Below are 15,078 nucleotides of genomic sequence, written 5' to 3' on the forward strand. Positions count from 1 at the left end.
CAAGAAACAAACTTAAACACACATATAGATATACATAGCATATTTATGTCTCCTTTAAAGACAGTCATTTCGGATTCCATTAACAAAAAAGTGCATAAAAGTTCAATTTGTATATTTCCAATGCACACCAAACAGAGAAGAAAATGCTGTACCTGCATCATAAGGAAGTGGCAACATTTGCGAACTCCACTATATTTTCGACAAAGCGCTTCCACCCAAAAAAGGATGGAAATTAATTCTGATAATGGGCATTCATTCGATTCATTAACGCTACACTGTAATTAACTGAAAAAAATAACTGCTGCATTTTCTTTACAAAAAATCCAGGTGCACATGCAAAGTTACGAATATACGTGACAACTAAACATACAGAGACAAATACATTTTCTATCTAAAGATAACACGGTTTAAATTTCGTTTTAAATGCATAAAGGAGTTGGGCGACCATTTCATGTGTAATAAAGGTACAGATATCTGCGCACTTATTAGTCATCCTGATTTCAACCAGTGATTGAAGAAACACCCCGCCTACTCTAGATCAATACCAATGATAAATCAGGATTCTCTGTCACGTTTGTGCGCAACAAGCTAATGTAAAGGATGTACACTGCGCATGTATAAATACTGAGAAAGTGGAATAACTGTTTGCTATTCTGGTTTCGACTACCTTGTGAAGTAAAGCTTAGAAAACTGGTTAAGCCACACTACTCCTTTTGGAAAATACACTGACCGTCATTAGTAAAATATGCTTTTACTTTTGATTTTTGCAGGAGTTTTGGCAGGTAAGTGAAATCTAATCAAATGTTATTATATCCACCGTTAAATAATATTCATCAGTTACCTTGAACGTTAATAATCTGGATCAGGTAGATGTTAAATGATCTGGGATTACACCTGAAACATTTTATTGAACTTTGTTTTGAGAATGGTACTTTACATTCATCAGTTGTGTGTGTGTGTTTGTTTTTATTTGTTTTGGTTGCATTATTTTGTTCTGACTAGTATAAGCATTATTGCATTGTCTGGATTTAACTATAAAAAGCGATTTTCATATGTTTCAATCCTTAAATTTTTATAATGGTGATTTAAGCTTGTGTGCAATTAACCCTACATTCTCTTAGAGAAATTTAGTTTTCGATTCATTAAATGAATGAACAATTTTGATTTCCTTAATAACGAAATTTGGTCCATATTCCTTGGGCCTATTTGTAACCATGAATGATAATAGTGGTAAAGACAATGAAAGCAGTATACAACAAGAAAGAGTTTTTCAGCCAGCTCCATTAAAGCAATTAACTGTGTGGAAACATATACATAATAACGAAGCATGAAAAGATTTTTTAAGTATTTTGTTTTCAAGTCATGTTTATGTCGATATATAAATTCAACATCTTAGGTTGAATACACAAATGGTGATGACTATTCCGTCACAATGCTACGAACTCAAGTTTTTAGCATTCTCGTAGCCTGGAACCTGTGGGTAACATGTAATGTAGGATAAATCCCGGTTTCAATACAAGAGAGCTATGTTTGCTTCATCTGTAAAAGAAATGAAAATTGGAAGAAATATAAACATGGAATGGATATATCGGTATGGATCTGCTTGTGTTTCCTACAATTAATGTCTAATATCAGACAGAACATTCATCAACTGCATCTGTTATTGATGCCTTATATTCTGAAATATATTTTGTAAATCATACATTAGTAGACCGTAGTTCCCCGAAACGGGCACCTAATCATACCTGTATTAAGTTGCCACTAGTAGCAAACCCAGTTTTACTCAAACAAATGTAATATTGTAAGCCTATGGGGGCCAACTTCATTGTGCCGTACAATTTAAACAAAATATTAAGTGAAAACTAATGTGCAAATGCAAGATGTGTTTGTAGATTGTTCAAAAAGGCAACGTCCGGAGCTATTTGTCTTTTAAAGGTGTTTTGCAAGAAGTGGAAAAGAGAAGACATTACTCTCGACTGAGACTTTTGGACCTTTGGAGGGTCATCGTAGGAGGGACTATCGTTGGGGAAAATTCTGGAAATGTGGAATAATTCATTTTATGAAGAATACAAATTAATCATCTTGAAATATTTCGTATAACACGTATCCATGTGCTTCTCCTTTGGGGCCAATACCTCAAAGGTTAAATCTCTTATGTAGGTCATGGAGAGTCAATATTTTTGTAGAGGCGAATGTTACGTACATGTAATCCTTTTCGTGTCAAGTAAGAGTGTACATGGTTGTAGTGTGGGCACATCAAACATTTTAGCTATGCTGATTACAAGTCCTCTTAGGTTAAGGATGGACCCTGGGACCAATGTCAGTTACATGTAAAAATTTGTCTTGTCATGACAAGTAAGTGACAATGATTATATGGTGGAAATCACAATATTATCCAATCTGTGACATATGTATTAAGGCCCCATAGGTAGGATGGACCGGAGTCAATGTCAGATACATGTACAGATTTAGTGTCTTGCGCAGTAGTGTATACGTAGTTATAAGGTTGGGATCTCAATAGTTTCCTTGTTACATCACAGCGGATATTTTACCGGGATAGGACAAGGTCCCGAAACAGAGCAATGAGTTCCTTTCCTACATGTTTTCACACATTGGTTATTGATGAATGTATATAATCAGATAAGTCAAACATAACGCTCCAGAGGCATTTTAAGGCATTAAAAAATCATCCCATCAGCTCTGCCACCAAATTCCAAATGTTTTTTCACAATATATATATATATATATATATATATATATATATATATATATATATATATATATATATATATATATATATATATATGACAGCATCGACTCAAGTTTCACATGTCTAGTTCTAACGGCTTTAGTTGATCTTACACACTTACGTAAATCGTAGCGACGGACGGATATACTTCGTTACAATATCCCGGTGCTTCAAAACGCCGGGATAAAAATCAAAATAAAAAAATATTAAGTAATGTTTTACCTTGGATCAATATAGTGACAGTTGGAATGTGAGAAGAGGAAAAGTTGTCCTTATTATTTTCTGATCTATTACATCAAGTTAGCCTTTGCGACCTTCTATTTAAATTGACTCATACAAGGTGCAGAATTGATAGAAATGGTAGTGTCAGAGCAAACCAATGACAAGTTTTTGCATTTCTCATTTTCTATTGATTACATAAAACGTAATACGTAAGGATGAAATATCATGCCTCATTTTGTCATTCCAGTTCAGATTCAAGCATATTGTCGAAAATTAATATAATATTTATCATTACATGATTCTCATGAAAGACACACTTTAATTGGCTGACATGGTGTCATGTGCTTTACGACAATTCATGGTATTGCACTGTCACGAGGTCAAAGTGTGCATCCTCATGGGTCCTGAAATTGAAATGGCATGTTCGCATTTCAGAAAGAATTAAATTTCAACATTTTGCATTAATGCATTAATAAAATAATAATATACCTTATTGTTAATCTTACCATGTATGAACCATTAAAACCTATATTGTTGACCTTCACTTTACAAAGCTTAATATGATCTGTACTAGTTCACAAAACGTCACATTTCCCCACACAAAGCTAAATAATTGGCCAGCTAAAGTGGGTAGCCAAGATGAAACAAGCGATAATGTAGGTGAAGACTCTTTGGACAAACAAGGTATAATTATAATATTTTGTAGCAGTTGTTTCCTGTCCACTTAGTTTCATATCTGCAATGACCATAAACATTCTTCGTATCAGTCTTTATTTTAATTTTATGGACAGAAGAAATAATTTTCACGATCATGACAGACCTACAAATTATCGTTCCATTTTTCTCTGTATTTGTAATAGATGACATAGTTTAGCAACAAAGAACAAGATACTGTCAGTGAATAAATCATACACGGCGTGCATACGGATAAGATTATTCTTCCATCCTGTCAGAATTTATTTAATATCTTTGGAAGCCAACCTAAGAAATAAATGTACCTTCTTGCGACAGTGGGATAACAATTTCCATATTGGCGATACTTCCAAGATTTTGGAAACCTTGTCTTTAGAGGACGTTTTCTGTTTTGTTTTGTCCGATTGTTGCTGACAATGACCTATTTTCAGTCAGGTGAATAGTCCTTATAAAGTGTACCTACATTTCTACCAGTACAATGGGCAACTTGTTGGCACCTATGATACAATCACTTATTCCATCAACTGTCTAACCGAAATGTTCATTAAATGAAAGACTGTTAGCTGATACCACAGACAATTCAGTATTACATGCTTTTAAGGTGATATAAATATAATTTCACGCTTGCTTTTTAAACGATTGTAATAAGGCAATATGGTAACAAAATACTACACATTCCTTGTCTTTATAAGTGAATCAAAAATTATTTGGTCAGGATATGAGTGAAATCCATGGTCATATGTTTGGTCATATTAATGGTTATATGAGTAGTTCAATTAATGGTTATATCAGTGGTTATGTTAATGGTCCTAGGCGTGGTCCAATGAATGGACATATGTGTGGTCATATGAATGGTCATATATATGATCATATTAATTGTCATATATGTGATCATATTAATGGCTATATTATTAGTTTTATTAATGGTCATACGAGTGGTTATATTAATGGTCATTTGCGTGGTCATATTAATGGTTATATTAATGATTATAATGGTCACGAACGCCACGATCAATCGTGGCAATAGCTTTATATTTGATGACGTCAATGTCGCGCATGTTGCGTTGTTGTGCGATCGGAATCGCTTTTGTAGCCATTTTTCTGAATCGACCCGCGACATCATCACTGAGGACATTGCCGTAAACGGCGTGGTATATAGGTATGCGCGAATTTTTTACCCACACGGGTATTGTCACGCATTGATTCACGCTCGTCATTGTTTATTTTTTTGTCGCCGATGATTAGTTGAGGTGACTTAGGTCGTGACCACTTATACGGCCGGTCACGCACGTATAAATTCACGGTTAGCGTCTCGAAGCGCAAATCAAGCAGCTGTCCAACCTGACTCTCAGCGATAATCTCAGCCTCCCCAAAGTGTTGTTGTTACACTGCAAATGAGTTCGCTGGCACGACGGTGATATGATCATCTGGAGACACATCTTGGGAGCAACTGTATAAGATGTATCCATGGCTCGCTGTACGTCCCATCGATTGGCTACTCGATATGTAAATTAATAATTTACGAAATATCCAATAACCGATTTGTTCAGCCATACATATAGGCACGTAGGCTCTTAGATCCTATATCATCGGCACAATATTGCCAAAAATAAGTTCTGAGTGTGCTCTTTCAAATACCACAATAAGGTTCTTACAAACGACCCAACAACAACGAAGATATTGAAAATGAATCGACTGCAGTAAGGCTGTTACTAATAGCTAGATCTTATTTTTCTTCAACATACTAAAACAAAGACCTCACTGTCTGGTTAAACTAATCAAATATGATTACTAAAGAGCCACCCATTAATTGTAAAGTTAACTCAATTTACCTAATCAAGGAAGAGACACAGTTAAAATACGAAACTATTTAGTTACCTAAGCGTACCGTTGTAATGTTGTGTGATATATCTGTTTACAATTGCTTTCTCTTTGCCAATCGAGAATACCTGATGCCCAACATGCAACCAATCAAAAAACGTTTTCAATAATAAAAAAGAATTGTGTAGTATTATTATGTTCCTAATTCTGTCTAAGAAACAAAATTAAAGTTTCAGTTAGATATAAAATGATTGTCAATTTATCTTCATTCTGGTATTTTTAACGTTTGCAGGTGGTAAGTTTTACAATTATAGTTACTGGTTATTCTCAATGTGGCCACACATCGATACCAGACTGCAAATATACATTCTAGATGAAACTCGGAAGGGTTCAATTGCATTAAATTTGTTTATATAATTATATATATATGGTTTTTTTCTTCATATTTATGACAAAGACATAAAACGTATTTATACCTATACATTTCTACTACATTTACTAATTATACTGACAACAATTTAAAGAACTCGGTAGAGACAAGAGTTTCCGCTGAAGAAAGGTCATGAATTTGTAAATATGAAAGTAACTGTTAGATGAGATTTGCCATTGAAAAGTGGGAAGAGGACACGAATAGGTAGTACTTACTTTATCTACCAATGTTATCGAAAGCAATACCAAATGATGCAAAAAAAAAAAAAATGGTCCCATGATCAAATGGATAATTATGATGTGTATCTAATCATAAATAGTAAACTTTGTAATGAAAGTGTTCAGGTTTCGACGCAAGTTATTGATGCATTTTGATTATATAACCAACATCTGCAGTACACAAAAGCAGATATGTTTCAGACATGTAATTAGTTTGTATATAATTTGTATTCTGAGTATAAACATTCTGTTTACCAGAGCAAGTTGATAAAAAATACACATATGACCCTTAATATGTCCACACAAATGACCATTAATATGCCCACACATATGACCATTAATATGACCACACACATGACCATTAATATGACCACACATATGACCATTAATATGACCACACATTTGACCATTAATATGACCACTCTTATGGCTATTAATATGACCACTCTTATGGCTATTAATATGACCACTCACATGGCCATTATTGTGACCACTCATATGGCCATTAATAGAATTACTCATATAACCATTAATGTGACTAATCATTTGACCATTAAAATGACCAATGATATGACCAATAATAAGACTACTTATAAAACGATTAATATGACCACATTTATGACCATAAATATCAATGCTCATATAAACCATGAATATGACTAGTCATATAACCATTAATATGATCACACTTATAACCATTAATAGGGCAAATCATAGGAATATTAATATGACCACTTTTATGACAATTAATAGGACCACCAAGCTGACCATTAATATGACCACTCATATGACAACGAATATGACCACTCATCCAACCATTAATATGACCATTCATGTAACCATTAATATCACTAAACATATGATCATTAATATGACCACACATATAACCATTAATATGGCCACACATATGACCTTTCATAGGACCACACATATGACCATGAAGATGACCACTGATATGATCATTAATTGAACTACTCATTTAACCATTAATATGACCAAACATATGACCATTGATATGACCACTCATATGATCATTATATTACCAGTCATATAGTCATTAACATTATCACTCATACAAGCATTAATATGACCACACATACAACCATTAATATGACCATTCATGTAACCAATAATATCACTACTCATATGACCATTAACACGATCACTCATATGATCATTAATATGACCACACATATAACAATTTCAGAAAAGCATTTGCGGTAATACGAACGCCGTTGAGCATGTTAGTATGCCGCAGACCGTGAGGGGTGGGAACAACGATTATCGTGGAATTAGCCGAGTTGTATTAACGAGTATCACTGTTATGTTCGCAGGGTCCAAAAAACAATGCAGCATATTAGCAACTGAACGAGCGTGTTACAGCGCGTCTGGTTGGCGATTTGATGGTGTCCAGTTTACCGGTAGCTATTGGCTCATCAGCCAAATCTATGTACGATAACATAACCGAAAATCTAATTGCGGACAGAGGTCTCTCTTGGACATTAATGTTCATTGCTAGACAAGCATGAACGTGTATAATCAAATGGTCAAAAGTATGCCTGGTCCTGTTTCTGATATGGACGCGTCACTGCTCAAAGACGAATCCGTCCACGATTATCAATATAATTTTTATGACGCAACTGTGCCAAACGATTTTGAACAGAGCGATGTCGCACGATCATAATAATAACTTGTGCCTTTCATGGGGAGGGACCAGAGTGTCGACTCGTGACTGAAGGTTTCTCAGGTTTCTCAGATTTAACATCGAATTAACTGACTTATTTACTGCTCCCTCGAACTTCTGTATCTGTTAAGACATTCCGTGATCGATTTACATTTCCGAGCTAGCATGTGAACACTACCGACAGTTCTTTTTCTTTCTCAAGTACAGATTTATTGCCGTGATAATGTCGGTCCGAACCGAGCTCCTCGAGGGATCTATGGACGAATGAAAGTCGTTTATGCCCCCGTCTAAAACCTGTTAGAGGCAGATTGCAAAGCTGTCGCCCGAGCGAATATATAAATAAAATATATCAGACAAACGCGTGGTTCTCACTATCGCAAAATCAGCTTGGAAAAATGAGACCCGCTATGTGAAAACACACGGGCGTGTATTTGAAACTGTCTCTCCAGGTAATGTCTAGTAGTGGGCCAAATAAGCTGCCGTTGAATGGCGTTGTCAGTGAACCAAGGAAAGGCGGATAGACGAGCCATCGTTCATACTAAATTTGTCCGAGGTCGAATTCGCTGAGATGGACAAGCACGGTGGTATCATTCCGGTATTAGTAGCCACTGCCACGCCGACATTTACAAAAGCTTTTGCACGTGGTGACGCTAGATACGCCGGACATAAAATGTTGCAAACGCAACTGGAGGCAAGGTCGGACAACAATGCACATGTGAGTCGCGAACGACCGGTGGTTTTCTTCCATTTATGAGCCCGATGCAATCGTCGTGATGATGCTGGAGTCACACCAAAGGTCATGGGCATAAGTACCACGGTATGCCACAATTAAATTAGGTACCAACAATTTAATGTTCTGGAGCAGGGGCCTAACACTTTTTACAAAAGTGATCAGATGTCAATTTATCTGTTTATAGCAAAGCAGCAACATATTATATCCAATAAAAATTGAGAAAGAAATAATTATCTTGAAATAAAAGAAAATAAATAACACAGCTCAAATCAAAATTACAGCACCCTCTCCCCACAATTAAAATAAAATGGTACGTGCCGTTACCGTGTGTATGCTAATTGCTGTTAACGTTGTAATATGACAACTGTAATTAAAGTGGGACAGTTTTGTTTACACTATAACTGACATCCTAGGAAGGACACTGCGCTGACACTGGAGAGCTTGTTGGTAAAATTGTGAAGAGTCGACACCGAGCCTACAATTAAGTATCTAAACTAGACATGGACACCTTGAGTGGAATGCCAACACCTGAGTAAGATATTTATCAGAAAGGCTCAGGAAAACATAAAGCACACTTGCCTAAAAAATAGAAAACATTTAGTGAACCCGACATATTCAAAGAGAAAACATCTGTTCTCTTGAAAATCTCAGAATGATTCGAATTATTACAAAAGAATACACATACTTAACGCATTAACTTATGCTAGAAAATAACCAAAAAATGATACTTCATTAATCCAATTGTTTTGCCGAAAATTGGATTTGGCCTAATGTTCTTCACAACTCTTTGGTAAAGAATAAAAATGATTATAATAACTTTTAGAATTATATGAAAACCGTAAACCTTACTGTTAATATCTCTCAGTTTGTAACAGGATCGCACGGGAATTTCCGTATATTCCTTGCTGACGGAAACTACCGAAGTAGCGGCAAACCAAATAATTGCTGGTAATACAAAGCACCTCATATATATATATATATATATATATATATATATATATATATATATATATATATATATATAAACACATATATGGCGTAAAAGCTGGTAAAATGATACGCAAGAAAGAGAAGGATATGTTGTGCCATTTTATATGATTGGTGTAGAATAAAGCGATCTATATGACTAGAATCCCTTGATTTTCCAATACATTATTTTCGGATTTTATATTCCTAGTTTGAGATCAGTTACGTATGTTTCCATTTGCTATTAAGAGGTTAGTGTTAGGACTGGTCGGCCCGGTGTCAGGATAATGTGACTGGGTGGGACATCATGCTACATGTCTGCGGCATGATGCCCCAGTGCTAGACATCACTATAAACTGCCACATTGCAGACATCGTAGCGATATGACTGAAAAATTGTTAAAGCTACGTTAAAAATCCAAATCACATCACATAACATTCCATTTGCTATATCAAATATCTGTAATTTCAGGTATCGAGGGTCAAGGCTGTCAAAACAGCACTGTTTACAACAACTGCGGATCAAAACTGCAAAGCAATATTTCTTCTGTGCAGGACCTGAATGCCCTGACATTCGAAGCTTTGAACTATATATGCGGGTACATATGGGTTTCAAATCTAACATTTCATAGATAGTGCTTACACTTTATCAACTTCCACACTATATGGACTTATTATATGCAATTTTTAAATCCAAGGCACTATATATATATATATATATATATATATATATATATATATATATATATATATATATATATATATATATATATATATATATATATATATATTACTTATTTGTTTATTTATTTTTTCTGTTCATATATATATATATATATATATACACACACACACACACACACACACACACACATATATATATATATATATATATATATATATATATATATATATATATATATATATATATATATATATATATATGGTTTTTTCTTAATATTTATGACAAAGACATAAAACGTGTTTATACCTATACATTTCTACTACATTTACTAATTATGCCGACAACAATTTAAAGAGCTCTGTAGAGACAAGAGTTTCTGCTGACGAAAGGTCATGAATTTGCAAATATGAAAGTAACTGTTAGATGAGATTTGCCATTGAAAAGTGGGAAGAGGACACAAATAGGTAGCACTTACATTATCTACCAATGTTATCGACAGGAATACCAAATGATTCAAAGAAAAAAAAATCGGTCCCATGATTAAATGGATAATTATGATGTGTGTCTTATCATAAATAGTAAACTTTGTAATGAAAGTGTTCAGGTTTCGACGCAAGTTATTGATGCATTTTGATTATATAACCAACATATGCAGTGCAGTGAAGCAGATATGTTTCAGACATATGTAATTAGTTTGTATATAATTTGTATTCTGAGTTTAAATGTTTTGTTTACCAGAGCAAGTTGATAAAAAAGGTCAATGGGTAGAGCAGCAGAGGGGGCGAACAGACCGAAACTAAAATAGTACTGAATAGACAAAAACAGTTTCGGTTTACTTATTTCGACGATAAACCTTTCCATGACGACCACAGAATAAAAAAAAAATATCCCTGAACGTCGAATAATTTCTCTCGGAGAGACTCTTCGACGACCGGGGAAATGCAATAACATCCGCGCGCTGACGTTCCGGGTTTACTTCAATAAATCTGAAACTATTCCCGTGCGGGGTCGTCATTGACACGGTCGGTCGGTCCAGCCGGCGAACAGACCAAAAGCTTTTTGCACAATAAGCCCTCCCCACGGAAACTATTCGATAGAGGGCTTATTTCGACGAAATAAACCCTTCTATTCAGAATACAGGACAAAAAAAAATGTCCCCCGAAAACTCGAAAAACGCTAGCGTGCGAGAAATGCTTCAACGCCAAGGAAAAACATTTTTATGCTAGCGGAATTAAATCATTGACAAATAAATAATGGCAAATATCGGAGAAGCACTTACTACTAGATTAGCTCGAGAACGTCTCGAAGCAATTCAGAAATTTCTTCCTGTCCGTGATAGTGTCAGACAAAAATTACAACTAAGACAGCAAGCGCGGGAAGTCTTTGCAGAATCCGCGGAGGAATTATTTAAACCCGTCACTGCAGCTACTAAGCAGGTTACGACTGCCATCAAAGAAGATCTTCTTCCTGTATCAAAACAAACTGCAGCGCAGACTGAAAAAATAGCACGAAGAAGTAAACAGACAAAGAAGATTTTACGAACACTTCCAGCTGATATCACTGCAGCTCAACCTCCACCTGCTACTGAAGAAATACTTGAGGGTATTGGTAAAATTCGTGCTGAAATAGGTGAGATGAAAGATCCTGTACCAAAAACAGAAGAAGCACGGGGAAGGGTTCACATAAAAAATAAGTTTAATGAAGAATATCTTAATTTCGTAAAGAATAAAATAGAGGATATAAATGCATTAGCTGCTTTTGCCGTAGAGAGTTATTATCATCGAAAAGAAGCTTTAAAACCCGAGTATGGCAATGATCTTATAGATCGTGAAAAATGGTACAAGTGGATATTTCGTATACGCTATGATGTTGACCAAGCTAGAACCGGTGATACTAGATATGAAATATATAATAGTGCAATAGACACAATTTTTAATCAACTGCGACTGCAACAGCAACAACAGCAACAACAAATACAGCCTCCACAACCGCAGCAGCAACAACAACAAATACAGCCTCCACAACCGCAGCAGCAACAACAACAAATACAGCCTCCACAACCGCAGCAGCAACAACAACAAATACAGCCTCCACAACCGCAGCAACAGGAACAACAGCAACAAACTAAGAAACAGAAAAAACAACCGCAACAACCGCAGCAGCAGAAAAAACAACAGCAACAACCTTCACAACCGCGGCAGGAGGAAAGAGACCCTCCTCGACGGAAGGGAAAAGGATTTCACGACGCATCAGTCGCTACAGGTAGTGGTCTTGGTGGTCACATTATTTGTCCTGATAATATCGTCAATGACGTATCACGGTTGGAAGTTCTCATCGGAGGAAGACGTGCCGGAAACAACTCTCACGAAATCATAAATGAAGCCGCAGATATCTGTCAGAGACTATTTCAGCGTGGCATTATGGATATCGGCGTTTACCGGGGACTTATTGGTGAACTCGCGGATGGTTACTACAGCGACTAGTAAATTTAGTTAAAGAAACAATAATTAAATAAAATGATCGTGCACAATTCTCAACCTAGACACACTAGCGTGTTACCAGTCCGCGTAGTGAACTCGCGATTACCAGTCTACAGAGCAACCTACGGAGATGGTCTCGGTGATACAATTACTGGTTTGTTTTCAAGAATAGCCCCTAAGGTGTTACCGATTGCAAAACAATTGTCGATGAAAGCTATTGATGTCGTCAAGGATAAAGCCCTTGGATCTGTTGGTGATCTCGCCGGGAAGGCATTCGCGTCAATCAAGGATAGACTGTTACGGTTAACTCGTAGATCAAAAAAACCGCCACCGGTGAAACTGGCCAGTACTGAACTTATGCCCGCGGACGTCAGTAAAGTAATAAATCAGGCTGCCAATCAAAAACTTGCAGAGCTTGTAACCCAAACACCCGAACAAATAAATACAAGCCTGATATCAGGAAGCGGATTTCGTTTTAGAAGACAATAATTTTATATAAAATGTTTAAATCTATATCTGATCCAGCGTTCGACATGGATGCACCAATACTCAAAGATGAGTCCGTGCGTGATTATCAGTATTATTCTTATGAGGCAACAGTACCTAATCAACGCGGACGAATTGAATTACGAGTCCAGGATACAAGTAGATATTTCCTGCCCGCTGAAGCATTTCTTGAAGTCACGGGTGAACTTGTAACAGATGTTGTCGCTAATACAGAATACGGAGCTAATGTTCGAGTTGGTTTTGTTAACAACGGTATCATGGCGCTGTTCAAAAGTGCTTCATACAGCATTGACGGAAGAGAAATTGAAATAATTCAGGATAATGTCGACGTTGCTACAACAATCCTGGGATTAGCGAGATACTCAGATGATTACACTAGATCAGCTGGTCCGACTATGATGTTCGCTAAGGATAATTCTGATCATCCGGATCATAGATCTAGCATTTTTAGACAAGCAGTAAGTCGTGCTGCTCCTCCTGTTGCTGTTGATACAATAGAGAATTTACCATTTCCCAACCCTAATTACAATCTTGGTTTTGCTACGCGTAAATTAATGTTATCAGGTGAACGTAGGAGATTTTCATGCGCAATTCCACTGTCTCACATCTTTGGATTTTGCAGACATGTCAGAAAGGTTATTTTTGGAGTCAATCATACAGTTGTACTTAACCGAAAAAGTGATGACGTTGACGCCATCTGGCGAGAGGATACTGCTGGTGTTGCTGGCGGTAAAGTAATATTATTCAAGCTTGCTTTGTGGATGCCAGTGATGTCTCCATCGATCACTGAAGAGCAACGATTACTCTCTTTCATGGACACAGGCGGTAAATCACTGATATCGTGGTTAACAACATCAACAGATTCCATTCAAGGTGCCGGTCTCGGGCAGTTTACGTGGCACATAGCATCACAACAGGGAATATCAGCGCCGCGACATATTTTTGTTGCACTCCAGCAAAATGCGAGGTTGTCTTCCCAACTACAGAGTAATATGATATTTGACAAACTTGGTGTCTCTGAGGTTTCGCTGCGGATAAACGGGCATCAGGAACCGTCCGAGGATATATTAATAAATTATGAGCGAAATGAAGTTGCACGGGCGTATCATCGTTTGATGACATTTATGGGACGTGATCAGAATGTTGATACCGGGTTGCAGATATCACAACTGGATTTTACAACGCTGTATCCGATTTATTACTTTTCGCTGGAACATTTGGATCTAACAAAACAATCTGTCGTTGATATACACTTCAAAGCTCGTGTAGGTGAGTTTCCCCTCGGCCCGCCTGCTGGTTTTAGAGCGATCGCTGTCATACTCTCCGATAAAGCAATGCTGCTTGAAGGTGTTGGCGGACGAATGAGGGTCATCGACGCTCCAATCGAGAATATGTAACGCAATTAAAATCAAACTTAGGATATAATGTCATACAGTCACGTTAATGTCACCTTGACTTCCGGTCAAACGAAGAAATTGCAATCAAAGAACGCAAGCGTGTGCGGGACATCAATAACGTTAAAACGAGATCAACTTGGTGGTGGTCCAAACAAATTGTCATTGACTAATACTCAGCTTAAACATTTTAATAAGGCGTTAACAGCAAAAACCGGTGTCCGACTTGATTTTTCTGTTGCAGCTATCAAAGATATGACCAAAACCGGTGGAATATTTCCGCTCATCCCAATACTAGCTGCTGAAATTCCAGGATTACTCGGCGCAGCGGCAAAGGCAGCAGCGTTAGGTGCAGTTGGAACCGCAGCTGGAATGGCACTAAAGAAGGCAACCGGAAACGGATATAAGGGGGGGCGCGTCGGTCTAAGATTATCGGGAACTCCATCACCAGCGGCAGCACAGGCGATAGCACTCGGTGCACTTGGACCGGTAGCTGG

General features: G+C 36.8%; 1 protein-coding gene across 1 annotated transcript in view; it reads left to right on the forward strand.

Moving 5' to 3' along the window:
* The first annotated feature begins 624 nt into the window (after positions 1–624).
* Positions 625–15,078, forward strand: part of LOC149799236 (uncharacterized) — a 36,306-nt gene continuing 21,852 nt past the window's right edge. The window contains exons 1-2 of the mRNA XM_089958514.1: positions 625–782; positions 9,988–10,114. Coding sequence (XP_089814640.1) covers positions 746–782; positions 9,988–10,114 — 164 coding nt within the window. The 5' untranslated portion in view covers positions 625–745. The remainder of the gene's footprint in view (positions 783–9,987; positions 10,115–15,078) is intronic.

The sequence above is a fragment of the Sinohyriopsis cumingii genome, chromosome 5, assembly GCF_028554795.1.
Source record: "Sinohyriopsis cumingii isolate HCF-2022 chromosome 5, ASM2855479v2, whole genome shotgun sequence".
NCBI classification, from domain to species: domain Eukaryota; kingdom Metazoa; phylum Mollusca; class Bivalvia; order Unionida; family Unionidae; genus Sinohyriopsis; species Sinohyriopsis cumingii.